This window comes from Hyalella azteca, unplaced genomic scaffold, assembly GCF_000764305.2.
Source record: "Hyalella azteca isolate HAZT.00-mixed unplaced genomic scaffold, Hazt_2.0.2 contig9370, whole genome shotgun sequence".
Taxonomy (NCBI): domain Eukaryota; kingdom Metazoa; phylum Arthropoda; class Malacostraca; order Amphipoda; family Hyalellidae; genus Hyalella; species Hyalella azteca.
In genome coordinates this window covers 145,059-163,744 of record NW_025939444.1, presented here as the reverse complement: position 1 = coordinate 163,744, position 18,686 = coordinate 145,059, and the positions used below count along the sequence as shown (strand labels likewise).

The 18,686-nt window shown below is 40.0% G+C and overlaps 1 protein-coding gene across 1 annotated transcript in view; it reads left to right on the top strand.

Annotated features, from left to right (window-relative positions):
• The first annotated feature begins 232 nt into the window (after positions 1-232).
• LOC108674134 overlaps positions 233-18,686 on the top strand; it is a 37,092-nt gene continuing 18,638 nt past the window's right edge. The window contains exons 1-5 of the mRNA XM_047881989.1: positions 233-713; positions 7,888-8,115; positions 12,602-13,015; positions 13,435-13,438; positions 13,805-13,976. Coding sequence (XP_047737945.1) covers positions 654-713; positions 7,888-8,115; positions 12,602-13,015; positions 13,435-13,438; positions 13,805-13,976 — 878 coding nt within the window. The 5' untranslated portion in view covers positions 233-653. The remainder of the gene's footprint in view (positions 714-7,887; positions 8,116-12,601; positions 13,016-13,434; positions 13,439-13,804; positions 13,977-18,686) is intronic.

Below are 18,686 nucleotides of genomic sequence, written 5' to 3'. Positions count from 1 at the left end.
TCGTGTCCATATATTATTATGTATATGCCACGTTATATACATATAATTAACAATTCCATTGTTATATTATGAGATAATTATTACCTTATTAAGATTGCATAAGTCCCTCCATCATACTTGTACCAGCCATTCTGTACAAATCGACAACTGTTAAATTCTGTTATTATTTGTAATCATAAAATATAATACTTGAAATTACAAACTAATTCATTATATTTAACACGTTTTTTTCAGAGCTATAGTAACGATGAAAGGGGAACAATTTTTACGAGCAAGCTGGACACTTTCATCGTGACAAATGTTGAAGTAGTCGTGGAAAGTTTTAAACAATTGTGTTAGATATATAATAGCCTGCACAAACCATTAACTTTGAAATTGATATAAAACTAGTCTCGGTGCTTTAAAATTAATCTCAGTGAATGTTTTTAGAGTGTTGAAAACATACCAAATTTAAAATTAGATTTTAAAGGAATTTTATACTTTAATGTTTGTAGCTTCAAACCGAATCAGAAAATTATCTGTTGTTAAGTGCAAACATTTTTCGATATTTGTTATTTATCTCTCTAAGCATCGCATTTGCTCTGTAGCTTTGAATTTCAATTAGAATTTATCTCAGTGAAACAAAATACTCGTGAGCAGCTAACAGAGGCATCATGGCAGTGCTTGGAATCTCAATTGTGCTGCTGGCTTCTCTTCTCGGATCATCAGCATCGGTAAGTGATAGGCTTGGTCTGCCAGACCCAACAGCATTAGTGACAAACTTTTACAATTTAATCTTAAATTTCCTTTTAACTAATTTTAACGTCAAAATTTTAAGACCCGTTATTGTGAAACTGTTTAATATGCAATATGTTATTATAACTGTGTCCATGTTCGGCGTTGATGGCTCACGAATCTGCATGTGATCCCGCCGCATAAATAAACATTTGTATGGAAATAACACACGCTTTTATTCCACTGAGCATATGTGCTAAGAATTATATTTGATGCCTCACATTTTCAGAGCGAGCAATCTTAATGTGAAACTGAAACTTATCGTAAGTATAGCACATAGCTATATATATAACAGGTAGGAATAACTAATAGATTGTCATGGCTTTTATTTTAAGTTGCGGGAGAGCCGCCACAAGAACCCAACTATTTAGATAATGACAGCTCATTAATTTGTCTATGTCATCCGACGAGGTTGCTTGCTAGAAAAGTCGTAATCGGAATTTTAAGCATTTATTGAATGACAAAGTTTAGATAAAATGTTAATAACTAGCTTTTTCATCGAGAAAAGATCGAAGAATTATGGACGCATCAGGTATGAAATTAACTGTTACAAATGATCCGAGAATGGCAGCTCCAAGATAATTATAAGCATTGAATTAGGAGAGATAGACAGGCTCCGTCCAAAACCAATCAAATAACACTGTTTTTCAAAATCATACAGCATACCCTAGGATCGGTCGATGTCACAATTAAGGGCATATAGCTACACCCAGACAGAGCACGTTAAAGATGCGAAGTGCAAAACGTATAGCGAATATTTAACGTAGTGAGAATGAGTATCGTGAATACGGTATCTTTAACGTGGTGTGAATACGTTTCGTGAATACAGCATCTTCGGCGTAATGTAAATACGCATCGTGAATACGTAGTGTCCAGAGCAACGTAAAGTAACGGGCCACATCCTGACTCGAGTCTTCGACCCCGCTCATCTAAGAGAGCCTCCAACTGCCCAACGCCCTCTTGCGGAAGTGGCTTTCGCAACTCACGGCAGGAAGGAATCAAAGGTCTGCGATCTATAGCGAATATTGCTAGGAGACGAACGGATATTTGAGCTGCAGTTAAATAATGACACAATAAAAATTTGTAAATTTAAACTGAGGATGGGGAATCTTCAGTTAAGTACTTGCATGAGCACAGTAAGCATTTAGGAACCATTAGAAGGCCTTACCAGCATGTTCTGGCATCAAGATTATTCAATTGGCAATTGTGCAATAGTTCACGCGTGAGACAAATTTCACTCTCAATTTTTGTTAGAAGATTTTCGAACATGATTTAGCGAAAGATAGGCTTACATCGTTGAGGGTAAATGTATTTGTCCATCATAAGCTGGAAATTTTATAGCTATAAGGATCCGTTGTTTGCGATGAACAAACAATGGACGTCCCTTTACGGACGAGGTGCTAACTGAATAGCGCAATTCAGGGGCGTCGGGTGTGCGGCGTGAGCGATGCCACATGCGGTGTACAGACGGCAAATCAAGAAAGATTATTTTATAACTCAAATAAAAAGCTCAAATTCATTAATATTACCTCATTTGTTAACGAACTTTCGGGAACATGCAGTGCATGAATTCTAAACGCATAACAATTCTTTTTTTTTTTTTTTGCTACACTAGCTCACTAGCATCTTTTGCTCTCATTTGCCTACAACTTGAATAATTTTTAGACATCGTGGAACAATGCATTTAAGCACGTTTTATTTTCTCGTTTTATTTCTTACAGAGCAAAATAAGAGATTTCTTACCCAACCTCGTTTTACTAACCCAAACCAATTACCGACGCCACTGATGTTGAGAAGATCGCTCATTTGCTCAATAAATCTAAGACAACTTGTAGCTGCGGTTCACTGATACACTTCATAATTGTAACCCATTTCAGAATATATTTACATTTGGAAACTATTTTATATTAATTTATAATTTCAACTGCGAACTTATGTTCCCAAAAATATTTTTTATTCAAAATATTTTAACTTGATTCCGATGGTAGCTCCTGATATCAATGATGAAGATGTAGACGAGGAGGACTCGTTTTTTTTCAAACGTGAAGCGTCAGTGGGAAACAGCGACCGTTAATTTCCATCCATTCATACAAATTACGTTCCACTCTGGCGATAATTGTCCGCATTGTGATTAAATTCGAACATTTATGGAATATACTTCCCCCATAAGCCAGTCAACCATGCAACAGCTTCATGTTTGAGCAAACAAGTTCCGTGCTCTCGAATGGAACTTTGATCGCATCTTTACTGACTTGACCGAGTATTTTTGTTGTTCAATGCAATCAAAATAAATGGATTAGCACGTAAATGAAGTGCAAAAGTAATGGTTTTAATCCGCACGGTACTCATTTTTGTAAACAGCTTGAGCTTAGGTACCGTTATGAGAAAAACAAAAAACTGGAGTCAGCTTATCCTGTCTTCAGATTTCTAGTCCCGGATGTGCGTGAGTATTTTTCAGATCCCTTGCATTTTCCCTCGATCAGTTGCCCCTTCTGATCCTCGAACAGCCCGACCTTCCCAGAGATCTCACGCAAATTACATTTTGCCAGGCAGTTCTGAGCAGCGAATGACCTTTCGGCTCACCCCGAAATTAGCTCAGAACCCATGAGAATTACACGTGATAATAAAGCCACTTTTATGTTCTCCGCTCTTGCATTTCAGAACTATTAATTGAGTTCAATTGGTCCCGTAACTAGTTGGGTGACTATGGAAATTTGGACAATGTATGGCTGGTCGGCTTCATGGCTTGAAACTAACATGATGTTCATGTAAGAATATATTGGTGCATTCTTATATTATCCTTTGTTTACGTATAGTCGTTTAGTCAAAAATAATTGAAGGGTTTAGGACCTTGGTATCTTCCGAGGCCGTGCTATACAAACTCACTATGTAAAACCCTTTGCGTCTGTGATTGGCGGGATTGAGATGGAAAAGCCGTGAGGCATTTGCTAACGGAGTTAATAACTCGTAACTATTTTTGTAGTACAGGCCCTGAACGGTATCTTTTTGTGTAAGAAACAAACGTAACGCATGACTTGTGACCTCGGATGCGATCTGTTAGAGTTCATAGAGCGGATATATTGCGTCATCACTTCCTATTCGCAAATCATGTTCTTCAAATTTTAGCTCAAATCTTCTTAATCTCGTGCTTGTGTTCAGAAATGTGGAAAATGTAACAAGCATTGTAACCCTGTCCATATTTTTATGTTGAGAGCTGAAGTGAGAAAAAATTTGTTGATTCCTGAGGTATGCATTCAGAGTAAAGATGCTCGATAAAATGTTTTTGTTCACTAGACATATTTAACTGCGCAGTGTTTTCACAAACTAAAAATCTGTGACCTCAAGTATTTTCATCAAATATTATATCACTGCAGCTTAATGCATACTTTATATTAGCGAAAACAACACCAGACAACCATCTACACCGTGATTCTTTGGGTATTATTCTTTACAAAATAGATGCTGCACAAGAAAATGTATTGCTTTTTCATGTTAGCAATTTATCTTTTCCTATTTTTGCACAAAGTATTCAGAATTATTATAGTACGGCAAATATTTCAAAGCATGAATCGCTAGAGATGTGGACAACAAAAAGGCTCATTTACGCATCCTCGTTACTTATTCCCATGCACAGCAGTCAAGTCAAAGCCTACATTGAATGGCGAGGAATGAATCAAAGAATAAACAATGAATATCTTTTTGTATAGACTTGTTCCATTAGTATAGGTTGGCAAAATTTGTTCCTTTAATCAGGTTTCATTGAGGACCAGAGAATTCGTTTTATTGAATTCGTCATTGAATTCAATGTTTTATTGAATTTAATTCGTTTTATTGAATTTAATTATTCCTCAATAAAACGAATTCTCTGGTCTTCAATGAAACCTGCTTCAATTGAGAATAAAACTTCTGGCGCAGCTCTTTAATCCTCCATATCTCACATGGGGCACGGCCATTAATGCAGGATCACATGGAGCCTTGCATCTAAAGGTCCCGCTTGTTAGCATTGTTAGAGGGGCCGATGCAGACAATAACAGCCTTCCCGTTGCAGTACAATGGCATTAACTGTTAAGGAATGCGGGCAGGATAATGAGTTGACGCTGGGAGGCAGCGTCAATAAGGCAGTTAAGTGAGTGAAGACTTCTTCAAGGACTTGACTGTTCGTACAAATTCAAGGACGTGAAGACTGCATGTAGTTGGAACTTCTTTTTATAACAACCACAACCAATCCAAAGGTCCATTAGAATAAGACTGTGCTGAATGCTTAAATATGTTACAGTAACGATGAATTTAAAGCTTAAATTTTTTTACTGATTATGAAGTTTAAAATTTTTTGGGAGAATATTTTGATCTTCATGCATTTCTCAGGCATATAAAAACTGCAGATATTATGAATCTGGAGCAAAAAAAACGCTATACGTTATTTTAACGACAGTACGAACTAAAAACACTGACGCCTAAAATTCGGGCCTTTGAAAATTGAGTCGCACTTAAATTTTGAAGAAATATTTCACGGTTGCTACGCATGCCATGCAAGTTATAGTACAGAAATATTCATTCAGCTATAATGCGTAATGAATTTATTTCCGGGACTTATTTACGCCCGAGCTTTTGGTGCAGCAAAGTCACGGCCTGAGCGTCTGCTTCACATCGCTTGTCAAAGTACAATGTACGGCCGACGTTACCATTGTAAAGAATTACGTAAATCTCGGTATTGCTCGTGATTTTATTCTGTTCATGGTAATAGGTTTCCAAACTGAACTAACAATTTAAAAAGTTTTCCACTTCTTATTATTCCCATTACCTGCCTTTGAGTTGTTAGATTTATTATATTTCTAATGGATCATTCTAATGTCAATTATCGTTTTTCACTAAAATGACAGGGTTTATTCTCACAGATTACATTTCGGCAGACATATTTTGGCAAAATATGAACAATTTATGGGCATGTTCTTGATTTTTAATTCGATTGAATTTTCACTTTATTTCTCCGACGCCATTTTACATTTTTTATTTGTTGGTTTTCAAATAAAATTTACCCTTCAATCCATTTCTATATCCCATCATAAGTGAGGAATAATAACTGGCAAGAGCCTAGGCCCGGAGCGGCTTCAAGTCGTTGCTGCAGACGCACCCCCGACGCTCCAGGCAAAACGAAGCTCCCGCGACACTTCCTTATTGTCCCTCCCGCCGCTCCTCGGCGCATCCTGCAGCGCGCAACCTGTTACAAATCATGCAAATGATTGCAATTTCGAACAATGTTATATTCGATATAATCGAATAGATGCCCCCTAGTCTCTCAGCAAGATAATAAAGCTGTTTTTTAAGGTCTCCCAGTCGCCCTAAACGGGAACTAATCAATTTTTCTAGGTATCCCACACCCTGTGCAATCATGAAGCAGTTTTTCTAGAAACCCATGCTCAACATGCACGATAATGAAGCAGTTTTTCTAGATGACCCTGTTCACCCTGCACGGCATTAGAACGGTTATTCTAGATGCCCCTAACTCACCCTGCACGAAAAGGTAATGGTTGTTCTAGATGCCCCTAGTCAATAAACTACAAATGGATAACACTCAATTTAGAGTAGCTGCTATGATCTAAACTCCTAACCTCAGTGAATATCATGGAATATCTGCAGCGCCTGTCGGATCTACCTTCTAGAAGACGATTGCGCTCGCCATCATCAGCGTCCATCTATAATATCGACGACAGAGCGTTACGTTAAGTTCTAGCGTCGACGACAGAGCGTTACGTTAAGTTCTAGCGTTAAGTTCTAGCGTCGACGACAGAGCGTTACGTTAAGTTGTAGCGTTAAATTCAAGCGTCGACGACAGAGCGTTACCGGTCGCCATCGCCAGAACTTAAACAGTCTGCCGGATTACGTAACATCGGCTCCTTCGTCGCCGGGGTTTCGGCGACGCCTCGATCAATACATAACTATCTCGCATAGCCTATGGATCTAGTGCTTAGTCATTTACATATATCCATTCTAATCCTTTCGCACGTCTTTTTATTTTCCGCTTGCTATTAAACTTATGTGTAACGTGCCCTCGAAGTTTGTTAGGACCAGACGCCACGATGACTGCTTTGCAGAAAAATAATAATAATTATTATTATATCTTGATCTTTATTTTCACCTAATCTAAAATCATATCTCTTCTATTGGCTATTCTACCTAAGCGAACGGCTCCTATGATCAAAACGTCAATTGATCCTTATTTCAAAATTCATTTCCATTAAAGACATTTTTGGTGCATTTCTTCCTCCGAAGTCATTGCGAGTTCATATCATGAGTTGTCTTTACGGTTAATGGTTACAGACAACATAGTTATTTTAATTGTGCATTTGCATAAAAAATATTTGTTTGGTGCATTGTTGTCAGTCAATTTTCCTTCTTATGCACTATATGCAGTGAAACCATGTAGGCACTATTATACTCGATTTCTTTGATATTATCCTATATGGTAAATAACATCAACAGAAAATATTGTAATTTCCTTTATACAATGAATAAATATTCTGTGGGCTATTATATAGGCTTTTGAACCTATGTTACAACATGCTTCCAAATTATTAAAGACGAAAATTATTTACATCAGGACTGTTTTTGAATAGAACCAATTAAAATTGAGCATCGATAATTAAATTTTTGGAATACAAAATGTTTCATTTATGTTTTACAGATTTCCGTACTTTATTTTTAAATGCATCCATGTTTTACTGATTCGTGTTCTTGAGACGATTAAAGGAGGACTACATAAAGACAACACAATTTCACATAACCGCTTTTTGATAATACAAATGTGAAAACAGTTGTTTTTTTCTATAAGCTGGACCCCATGCAGGGTCGTCAGTGGTGTAGAATTATAGTACAATTGTGTCATAGAGACGAAGTCCCCCGCATCATCAATGATTTGATTATTTTCAGCGCATTTTCTCATTTATGGGATAAATGCACTATTGTGCTCGCCATGTCCGTCCGTCTGTTTGTCCGTCTGTCGGTCCGTCCGTGACTTCACGTTTTCGATGAGGAGAAAATGCGCTCTCTGTCACTCACTGCAGTGAGTACTGAGTTATATTTTGTATAATGATAATTTGTTTTCATTTTCTTAAGGGTGACCAAGACCCGCGATGCGAGGCGCCGTTCGGAAGCTTCCCAGACCCTGCGCACTGCGACCGCTACACCGCCTGCTGGGACGGCCGGGGCTACACGCAGCAGTGCGGTGACGGCATGGTCTTCAACCCAGTCACCAAGCGCTGTCAGCACGGTCTGCAGTGCCCAGGTGAGGCATGGTCTTCAACCCCGTCACCAAGCGCTGTCAGCACGGTCTGCAGTGCCCAGGTGAGGCGTGGTCTTCAACCCAGTCACCAAGCGCTGTCAGCACTGTCTGCAGTGCCCAGGTGAGGCGTGGTCTTCAGTTATATATTGAATACATTTTCGTTTCACAAAGGGATTTCTTCGTATTTTGACGCTCGAAAAATCTCAAGGAAAATCAATACAAGAAGAGTGCGATACAGAATTACCATCTTTATCTACGTATCCCTATAAAGTTACGCTCTGCGCTGCAGCATCGAACTTGCGCTAAACATCGAACATCCATAGTATTGGATGTTGTACTGGGAAATTACCGTAGAACTAACTCTGCATAAAAACTTTTAATAATTCTCTGTGCCAAATACCACACCAATCTGTGAACAAAATCAATGATTATTGACGCGCGTTTGCCGCGATTATCGCAATAAAAAACAATAAACTTTATCATAAGACCCACGGCATTACGATTTCGTCATAAACTTTAAAATGTGCAGTTCCTCAATCGCTGTTTCGTGTCCGGCCAACATGTTTCCTAGTTTAACAAACGAGATAGAAAACCTTGAGCTGAAAGTGCGCACGCGGTCCGTTGTTGCATACTTTTTCCATCACTTTTTTGATCGATGCTGAAACGTTATTTTTTCTCGTTACCAACGAAAGAAGAGATGCAGGAACACAGGCGTGATTTTAACGGAATCGCCCGCTGCTTCCTCCTGCAAGCTTGTGCAAACACGAGCTTTTTAGGAGATCTCAACGCGCCATAGGTAATGATCTTAACACGACTGAACGGCAGTGGTGGCAGAGTAATGGTTCAACGCTCCGCTGCTCTGTTTGTCACGAAAGTTTAATTAATGGAAACAGAAATGTTATCATGTAGGATTATGAACACAAGCACTTGTGTTAAATATTATTGTGTAATCCAATGTTTTTTAATGATTCTCGCACTTTTCATGACCTCAAAACACTATTTTTTTTCCTCAAGAATCAGTTGTAGCAATTGAATGTTATATAGTAAATATATAATTTATTAAAAAGGTCTCAGTTTCATATTTCCATGAATTCTACGTTATCGCCAAAAAATCGTTATTTTCTCGTTGCCATCATCTGCATGCGGCTCGCAGCTCCTCTGCTCATCCACAGCAAATAACGGACCAGCCTGAGCGCTGGCATCGCCTGTAGACGGAAGTGCTGTACATCAGCCGCTGCTGCTGTGAAGGGCGACACTCAAGTATTGCAACCAAAACACTGGCTGGGCATGAAAATGATTGGACGCGAACTTCATTCATTGTATTTATGACGCTTAAATTTTCCAGCTTGTGGTTAACTTGTATTCATCAGCTGTAGAGGTTCTGCAAACATTATAGCTAATATAAAATGCAGTAACAAATTGGTTAGTGAGAGTCATTAAAAACCAGCTGGACCGCATGGCAGCTTATTATAAAAAAATTAAGTTGGAAAATGTTTATTTTGGAATCAGCATGCATTTCAGTATGGCTAACACAGCGAATCCGTAGGACCGAAACAGCGGTTATGTAAGAAGCATTGCTGCTTCTTATCAGACAGGGTAGCAGAAGTTCAATAGTGTTCTGTGACATTATTTCATTTTGACCGCAGAGTCACAGCGAGATAAACAATAGTTCAGCGAAGTAGACATTAGTTTAGTACGGCTAGAACGTAGTATATAGGTGTGGCAGTAGAGCTGCATTTTAGAGCAATACGGCAATAGAGCAGTGGCTCAGTCGTATTAAATGGCAGTTGAATTGAATGGCGAAACTGCATGTCAGCCAGTCACTTGGACCTGTTTTTATTAGAGAGAATAAGTAGTAACACAGTATAACTGTGGCAAGCCAGTTGTCACGCAGTCCAAAGTCCACTGGAGTGTCAACCCAGTTAGACTGTTAGTGGGAATTCTGAATGACTGTATTAGTCATACTGTATTAGCCCAGCTCAGTCATACTGCGTGGCAGCAGCTCAGTAAAACTGCGAGGCGGCTGCTCTGTTAGACTGTACGTAGGGCAGTAGTTCAGTAGGATAATAAGGCAGCAGTTCAGTAAGAGAAGCTGCAGTTCAGCGTGTGTGCAGAGTTGTCACATGGATGATCTTTAGTTTTTTTTTGCCCAGCGCTGCTGCGGGCTACGAAGGACGAACGATGCACCGATGGACTGAAGGTCAGTCTAGTATTCGGCCTCCTTAATTGCCAACATAGGCTGCTTGGGGTGGTCGGCCGCCGGCGGGTGGCGGCTTCTCGACTATTCTTTCTTTCCTTCTTTCTGTTTTCTTTTTTGTATGTGCAGAGGCGACAGGGCAGGGGATGTCGCATCCTCAGAGTCAAAGGCGTCTGTTGTCTAAAGCTCTAAATCACAAATTAAACGTATGTGCTAATAATTAGCTATGTTATTGACGAGCATGTTCAAGTTAGCGATTCTCGTGTCTTCTTGACATGACATTCATATTTAGTATCACTTTGGTGGAATATTGTTCAGCCCGGTTCGTTGATTTGTATGCGATAGCGATATAATATTTCGATAATATATCCAATCGATATATTTCATCTCACAAATCTGGTATGTTGAGATGGTGTCCGGTATGGATATGTTTAATCTGGTATGCTTGCTAAAATCTGGTGTGTTGATCCGGCAATCTGATATACTCGGCAAAAAAAATTGTTGGCAACGCTTCAGTCACGTCCCGGTCAAAATATCTTTTGCCTTTATCATGGCTGGACCGAGCCTGGCATGGCAGGTGTCTTGCATGGCTGGCACCATTGCTTCTATATAAATGAATTATTTTATACTATTACACTAGACCATGACTGGCATATGCCCGGCAGTGTGGTTTGAACCAAGCCTAAGGTAGTTCTAATATCCAATCGTGGAAAACGCCATTACCAAAGCTCGATCTATTGGCCTGAGTGTCCACTGACACAGCCATGCCTATGAGATCGTTGTTTTTAACGATATCGTTTATATGCCCAGGCCTTCCCCAGGAAATTTTTCGGCCATCACAGAGTCTGCAGGTTGTCGACAGTGGCTACCTCTGCCGTTGGCTGGCAGAGCCCGTCTGGGAATTTCCACCTTGCTGGCACCGGTTGCATAGGTTTTTGCCGTCTTTCTTCTCTTACTTTTTAAAACTGAAAAAAAACTTCCAGGTTCGCTCACATATCTCCAATAATAGTTCAAGGTTTGAACTCTATTTGATTCTAGTCACCCAGTGAGTTGTACATATCACCAAACCTGCTGCTGGACCATTTCATATGCAGCAAGCACTTTGTTCACATTGTTTCTTATACTGTACATTTGTTCTTATACTGTACAGTGAGAGACATTCAAAATTCTTCCAGTATTTAATAATCGAAACATACTGCAACCAATGTAATAATCGAAACATGCTGCAACCAATGTAATAATCGAAACATGCTGCAAACCGCGTTCGTGAACCCAGTGTCTTGCGATAATCGAACAGAACCCGTGTGAACCGCGTCTGGTTCGCAGCACTTCACTTCCTGACCGCCAGGAAGCTGACATCGCAAAGTGCTGCAGTCACTGACCTCCGTGTGAAGCTGTAGACCCTGCCAGTGCATGCTGAGATCAAAGGGCGCTGCTACACATTAAACGCTGGACCATTAGCACCCACTAGACCAACACACTATAAAATTTCGTACGCTAGTCGAATGAACTTCTCTTATCCGTGATACGCCACATGTCAGTCGGATGGTATTCCTCATAAATGAGTCATGAATTAACCGTGCGCTAGTCATGTTGCACTTGCTTATCAGGCACGTTGTAATCTCAGGCTATTCATGTTGCGCATGCGTATTTATCAATCATAAGACACTAGCGTTTCAGTCTTAGGACGTCGCTTATCAGTGATCGGAAGCGTCATGTTTGCGCCCGCGCTTGAAGTTGCAATTAATCCTGCTAGCTCGGCAGCTCATGAGAAGCGACGTGCGTGTTGTATTCTTTTGATTGTCATATTGTTTGTCCTTGAGACTTGCAAGCATTATTACCATTTTCCATCGAGTAACAACGATTAGTTCAACTTTGCTCAAGCTGATCCAGTTTATCGTAGGCGCGTGTAATAAATCGTTGTGTTTGAGCGTAGGTCAACGAAAGCAAAGTCTCGGACGGAAAGAATCTGCGTGATAAACAATTCACAATCTGCGTGATAAACAACAATGACATTCGAAAGCGTTTGTAAAATACATATTATTAAATGTCGAGAAATATTTAAAATTGAGAGAAGAACACGACAAATGCCGCACGTGGAAATGACCGTACCGACTTGACATTAAGAACCATCGAAGCAACTACTTTTGTAAAAATTCGATTTACGAAGAGTAAACGGATCAACTTCAGGAAGTGAAAGCTTACATACCAAGAACTGTACTTTACTCCCTCATAACCGTTGCCGGTTATCACCGTCAGCCGAGCAAAAGGAAAGCCAGATAAGAATTGACCAGCGCTTTTCACGGTCGCCGACATGATTGCTTCCTGAGGGTTGTGCTTAAACGCTGCAGTCGTACGTACTTCCTGTGCTGAGAGTACAGCAAGATATTGTTCCTGTACTGCGAGTACAGCAAGATATTGTTCCTGTGCTGAGAGTACAGCAAGATATTGTTCCTGTACTGCGAGTACAGCAAGATATTGTTCCTGTACTGCGAGTACAGCAAGATATTGTTCCTGTACTGCGAGTACAGCAAGATATTGTTCCTGTACTGCGAGTACAGCAAGATATTGTTCCTGTACTGAGAGTACAGCAAGATATTGTTCCTGTACTGAGAGTACAGCAAGATATTGTTCCTGTACTGCGAGTACAGCAAGATATTGTTCCTGTACTGCGAGTACAGCAAGATATTGTTCCTGTACTGCGAGTACAGCAAGATATTGTTCCTGTGCTGAGAGTACAGCAAGATATTGTTCCTGTACTGAGAGTCTGTCTCTTATACACATCTAGATGTGTATAAGAGACAGCCCCAGGGGTGGGGCAATGGGCCCATTTTGACACTTTTTACAAAATAATGTTTCATTAAAAATTGAATAACTCTATAGGCGCCTAATTCACATCATACATTCCTCATTAGTTGCACCTTTAAACAAAACAAAGAACCACCTCGTATCAATTAAAACTTCGTCAAAATTTTAGTTTAAAAAAAGTGGGGGGCGCGCTGCCCCACGTTACCCTATTGTTCCCGTACTGAGAGTACAGCAAGATATTGTTCCTGTACTGAGAGTACAGCAAGATATTGTTCCTGTACGAGAGTACAGCAAGATATTGTTCTTGTACGCAGAGTATGAAGTGTTAAATTACAAACATAACAAGTGCCGAGTGGTCCTTTTCCTGTGCTATTAGCTCGGTCGGATTTGTCCACTTAAGCTTAGTGCATTGTTTCATATTTTATACACCTACTCGGCGATAATGATTTACTTCTTCTACCGTAATTTTGTTTATTGCTAATTTGCCTGGTCCTAAAATGTACCGAAATAAACAATCACTAAAATCTATAGCTGGAGTAGAGGATGCCTTCATTCGAAGTAGTTTTTTTAATACTAATCAATCTAGATTTGATTAGTGACGAAAAAACGTCTCTCAAATTTGTAAATAAAATAGCATATGCTTTCATTCCAGAGTTTTTTTTTAATACTAATCAATCGAGAGCTGATTAGTGACGAAAAAACGTCTCTCAAATTTGGAGATAAAACAGCATATGTTTTCATTCCAGGACTTCGGTCAGGCGCCCCACCTTCAGGCGAGCTGGTGCGCCTCGTGCAGGGCCTGAACGCCCGTGACGGCCGCCTCACGGTCCTCCACAACGGGCAGTGGGCGTACGTCCTCTCCACGGGCCTGCCTGCAGCCGTCGCCCGTCTTACCTGCCGTCATCTCGGCCACCCAAAGTAAGTAAAGTATTGGGGAATATGGGTTATATTCAGACCATAAAAAATGAAGTATGGAAAATACGGGTTATTTTTGTATACCAAGGGAAGTTGAGTATATGAGATAAGGATTCTTTTTATGTCAAAGTGAGTAAATTAATGAATAAAAGTGAAGTCGGGGTTTAGTTCTAAATTGTAACCGGAATCAAGGAGAACCTACAGCCACGTTGCCGAACAGACAATGATCATCGAATTGCAATGTACTTTATAGAGTATCGGTGCCAACAAATTCTAATTTTTTATAATATTTTGACATTTGACTTCGTATTTTAGTGATAAGCACGTAGCATCAGCATTGAACCTTCAGTCTGAACTGCTCAGCATCGAACCTTCAGTCTGCACTGCTCAGCATTGAACCTTCAGTCGACACTACTCAGCATTGAAAATTCTGTCTTCACTAATCAGCATTGAACTTTCAGTCTGCACTGCTCAGCATTGAACCTTCAGTCTGCACTGCTCAGCATTGAACCTTCAGTCTACACTGCTCAGCATTGAACCTTCAGTCTGCACTGCTCAGCATTGAACCTTCAGTCTGCACTGCTCAGCATTGAACCTTCAGTCTGCTCAGCACTGAACCTTCAGTCTGCTCTGCTCAGCACTGAACCTTCAGTCTACACTGCTCAGCATTGAACCTTCAGTCTGCACTGCTCAGCATTGAACCTTCAGTCTGCACTGCTCAGCATTGAACCTTCAGTCTGCACTGCTCAGCATTGAACCTTCAGTCTGCACTGCTCAGCATTGAACCTTCAGTCTGCACTGCTCAGCATTGAACCTTCAGTCTGCTCTGCTCAGCATTGAACCTTCAGTCTGCACTGCTCAGCATTGAACCTTCAGTCTGCTCTGCTCAGCATTGAACCTTCAGTCTGCTCAGCACGGCCCCGCCTGGAAATATCGCCCAGCGCTGCCCAGTGTGGAAAAAGTTGCTCAGGATAAAGACTTAATGGCGGCAACCGAGCAGTCCAGTGACCTTGGGCGCCTGCGAGTGGTCTTGTTCTGTCCCATGCAATGCACGCGAGCGATCTCACCTCACTTAATTATACTTATCTTATATTACTCATCTTATGTTACTTATCTTATACTACTCATCTTATATTGCTTGTCATATATTACTTATCTTATATCACTTATCTAATATTACTTATCTTATATTTCTTATCTTATATCACTTATATAATATTAATTATATTATATTACTTATCTAATATTACTTATCTTATATCATTTATCTTATATTACTTATCCTATATCACTTAGCTAATATTACTTATCTTATATCACTTAGCTAATAATACTTATCTTATAAGCAAACGCTCGGTGCTCGTGCCATGGTGGAATGTGTTTTAATGTTATCTTGCCGTGCGAAAAATTCGATATTGCAAAACGCTGTTTGTATTTCTTGCAGCTATAACCGTGAAGGTATCCTGCGTAACCATGCAGGTATCCTGCGTAACCATGCAGGTATCCTGCGTAACCATGCAGGTATCCTGCGTAACCATGCAGGTATCCTGCGTAACCATGCAGATATCCTGCATAACCATGCAGGTATCCTGCGTAACCATGCAGATATCCTGCATAACCATGCAGGTATCCTGCGTAACCAGGCAGATATCCTAAAAACATGCAGATATCCTGCGTAACCATGCAGGTATCCTGCGTAACCATGCAGATATCCTAAAAAACATGCAGATATCCTGCGTAACCATGCAGATATCCTGCATGACCATGCAGGTATCCTAAAAACATGCAGATATCCTACATGAGCTCGCAGCCATCCTAAACAACATGCAGAGATCCTGCCTACTTATATCATCGGAGCTGCCGCTGGTCTGCTCCCTTTAGGACGACGTGTGCATCACGTGCGCCATGTAAAGATCACGTAGATGGCGGCGGTGGTGGCGGCGGGTGCTGGATGGTTGGAGGTGGTGGTGGTGGTGGGCGGTCGTAGCGCTGGACGGTGGTGGTAGCGGGGGGAGGGAGGTGGTGGTAGTGAGGAGTATTGATGGTGTTATGGTGGAGGTGGTGTTGGAAGGTGGCGGTGACGTTGACGGTGGTGAAAATCAAGCCTCCGCCTCTTCATTGTGCCGAGATAATTTATCTAAAAATTAATTTTATATTTTGAAGCATTAACGTTTTGTAATTCATTTCCGCGAATATATTCGAAAAAAAGAACGAGTTTGGCTGGCATTCGTCATCAAAAATATTTATTTTAATTTCATTATTTTATACGTTATTTCACTTATATGCAATCTAGCTATATGATTAAAACCATATGATTTTAACAACTGGTAACACTTGCACCAATTACATAATAAACTCCACCAATTACATAATAGGAGAGATAATATACATTCAATGTGTTATTATTTGTTGCCAAACCTCGCCCTTCGACCCGCGAGGTTGCAATTAACATCGCTGCTGGTGCAAACGAGATTTTTGTTGTTATTTCATCTTGACCTTGGCTGCCTAACTTGACCTTGAGTGCTTAACTTGACCTTGGTCACAGAACTTGAATGTTGTGCGCTTAAGTCTGCGCGGGGGCGATCCATTGTTACGCGGGCACTGCTTCGCTCAGTGCGATGCTTAGCCACCATCACTGCATGATGTGCCGCCATCATCACCATCATCACCATCTCCACTTGCTCGCATCATCGTTGTCATCTCAAAGTGTTATTTTCAGTCCGTTGATCTCAACGTTGTTTCACTGCTTCATTGTAATCTATCCCGTTGTTAAAAAAACGTCTCATCGTATAAATGCATAGCTGTTCTCATTGTTACAGCGGCCATTCTCCCGTAAACAGCTGTCTCTGGTCCTCTGTAAATAGAATTGTTGTACTTTAGGTTCTCTCTGTGTAAGAATTGCCAGGAATGTCTATGAGCCATTCTTAAACTCTATTTGAAGAATATTCTGAAATTTGTCTTTTCATTGAATTCTGTAACTTTTAATCGTCGATATTGATTTTATTAAGCAAGCTTTTTATTATGATCGAAAAGCCGATAACTGTGCGTAAAGTTATTTATACTTTCATTAACTATTATATAATTTTTCCCCTTCTAATAATTATTTTATATTATAATATGTACTTCTATTACTGATTTATTATATACTTTATTCTACATTTACCAACTTGACAGATCTCTAGATATTAGCATATCATTGCCCATCATACCTGGGACTCCCATGATATTAAATGCATAAAAATAGCGAGGCTTGGCAATAAAGAACACAAGCCCTTCATGGTGAGACTCTCAGGACTATCTTTTGGTCAGCGATCACAGACATAATTCCTGCCGAGGAAGGAGTGTCCATTGGATGACGCTGCGCATCTCTCAACAACAGACAAAAGCGCGATGGGCTAAATTATGCGTCGCGTAGCTGCGAGACCGCGCTGGTGACATCATCAAGAGAGGCCGAGAAAAACCTGCACAGGGTGCATCAACCTGCAGAAAAGCAATCGAAAAAGTAACGACGATGATGTTAATTTCAGGAAAAAGTTATGTTTTGTTCATCAATGTTATAACACGAGAAAAAATTAATTTGTGATGTCACGAGTGAAAATGTATGAACAGTGAAATTCCGGCGTCGTCCGGTAAGTCAAAAGTCAAAAATATCAACGGAAATAATTTTTTCCTATCACTCCTCTGTTTGAATTAAGATTGAGTTAATACAAACTAATTACCTAATTAATGCTCATGTTTTAGGCTTCCTGATTTATCATATAAGAACGCAAATATCTGTTTTATACAGAGTTGCAGGACAAAACACAGTCGGCGAGTCAGAGAGGAATTAAACCGAATAATAAAAATAAATAAATTTCAGTAAAGAGAAAGATACTAAAAATTCAAGTATTTCCAAGAAAAAAAATCAAATTATTAGCAAAATCCTTTTTTCCTTAGCGTATAACTTTAAGCATGATTGATGATGTCTAAAACATGTCATCGATACTGTGGCGCGCCAATTTACAAATGATTAATGATATCTGTACGTATGCAGTATACACATGCCATCAATACAGCCACATGTGCACAGAACATCATACCCGAACTGTAGGTTGGTGAGAACATTACATGGCATTACGTAACTAGGCCCGCCATGTTTGTTTCGTTGACGCGTACTCTTTTTTTCATCATGGCCATCTTTGGGATCGCATTGCTTCTACGTTTTTGGTCAATTTTATTCGTCTCTTTCAAAAATGACGCGTGAAGCTCTAAGATTTTCATGCATGCATGTCACCGAAATTATTCAAAAAGTCCCTTCACATTATTTTTCATTCACGAATCGAATATTTATGTATTCATTTAGTGTGACTTTATGATTTTAGTGCAAAATTATAAAATGCGGACCTCATGCGACAAGTGTCTTCTCAAAACCGACATGACTTGACGTTCCTCAAAGCCTTGGAACCTATTGACAATAAAGCTGAGCATGAGAAGCAGGCTCGATCGTTTGGGTTCTGCTGTACGTGAGGCTCGATCATGACTTTTCATTTATAGTTCATTTGCATCGGTTATGGAGCCGAAGATTCTTCAACGTGATCATAAAGAAGCGCTTCATGCATTTACGTATCAGAAGGAACGAATAAGCGATCTGTGTGGGGAATTTCTCTCTCCAAACAACGCTCATCAAAGAGGCAAACATTTATCTCAGCTCGGACCCCTAAGGAAATTCTCGAT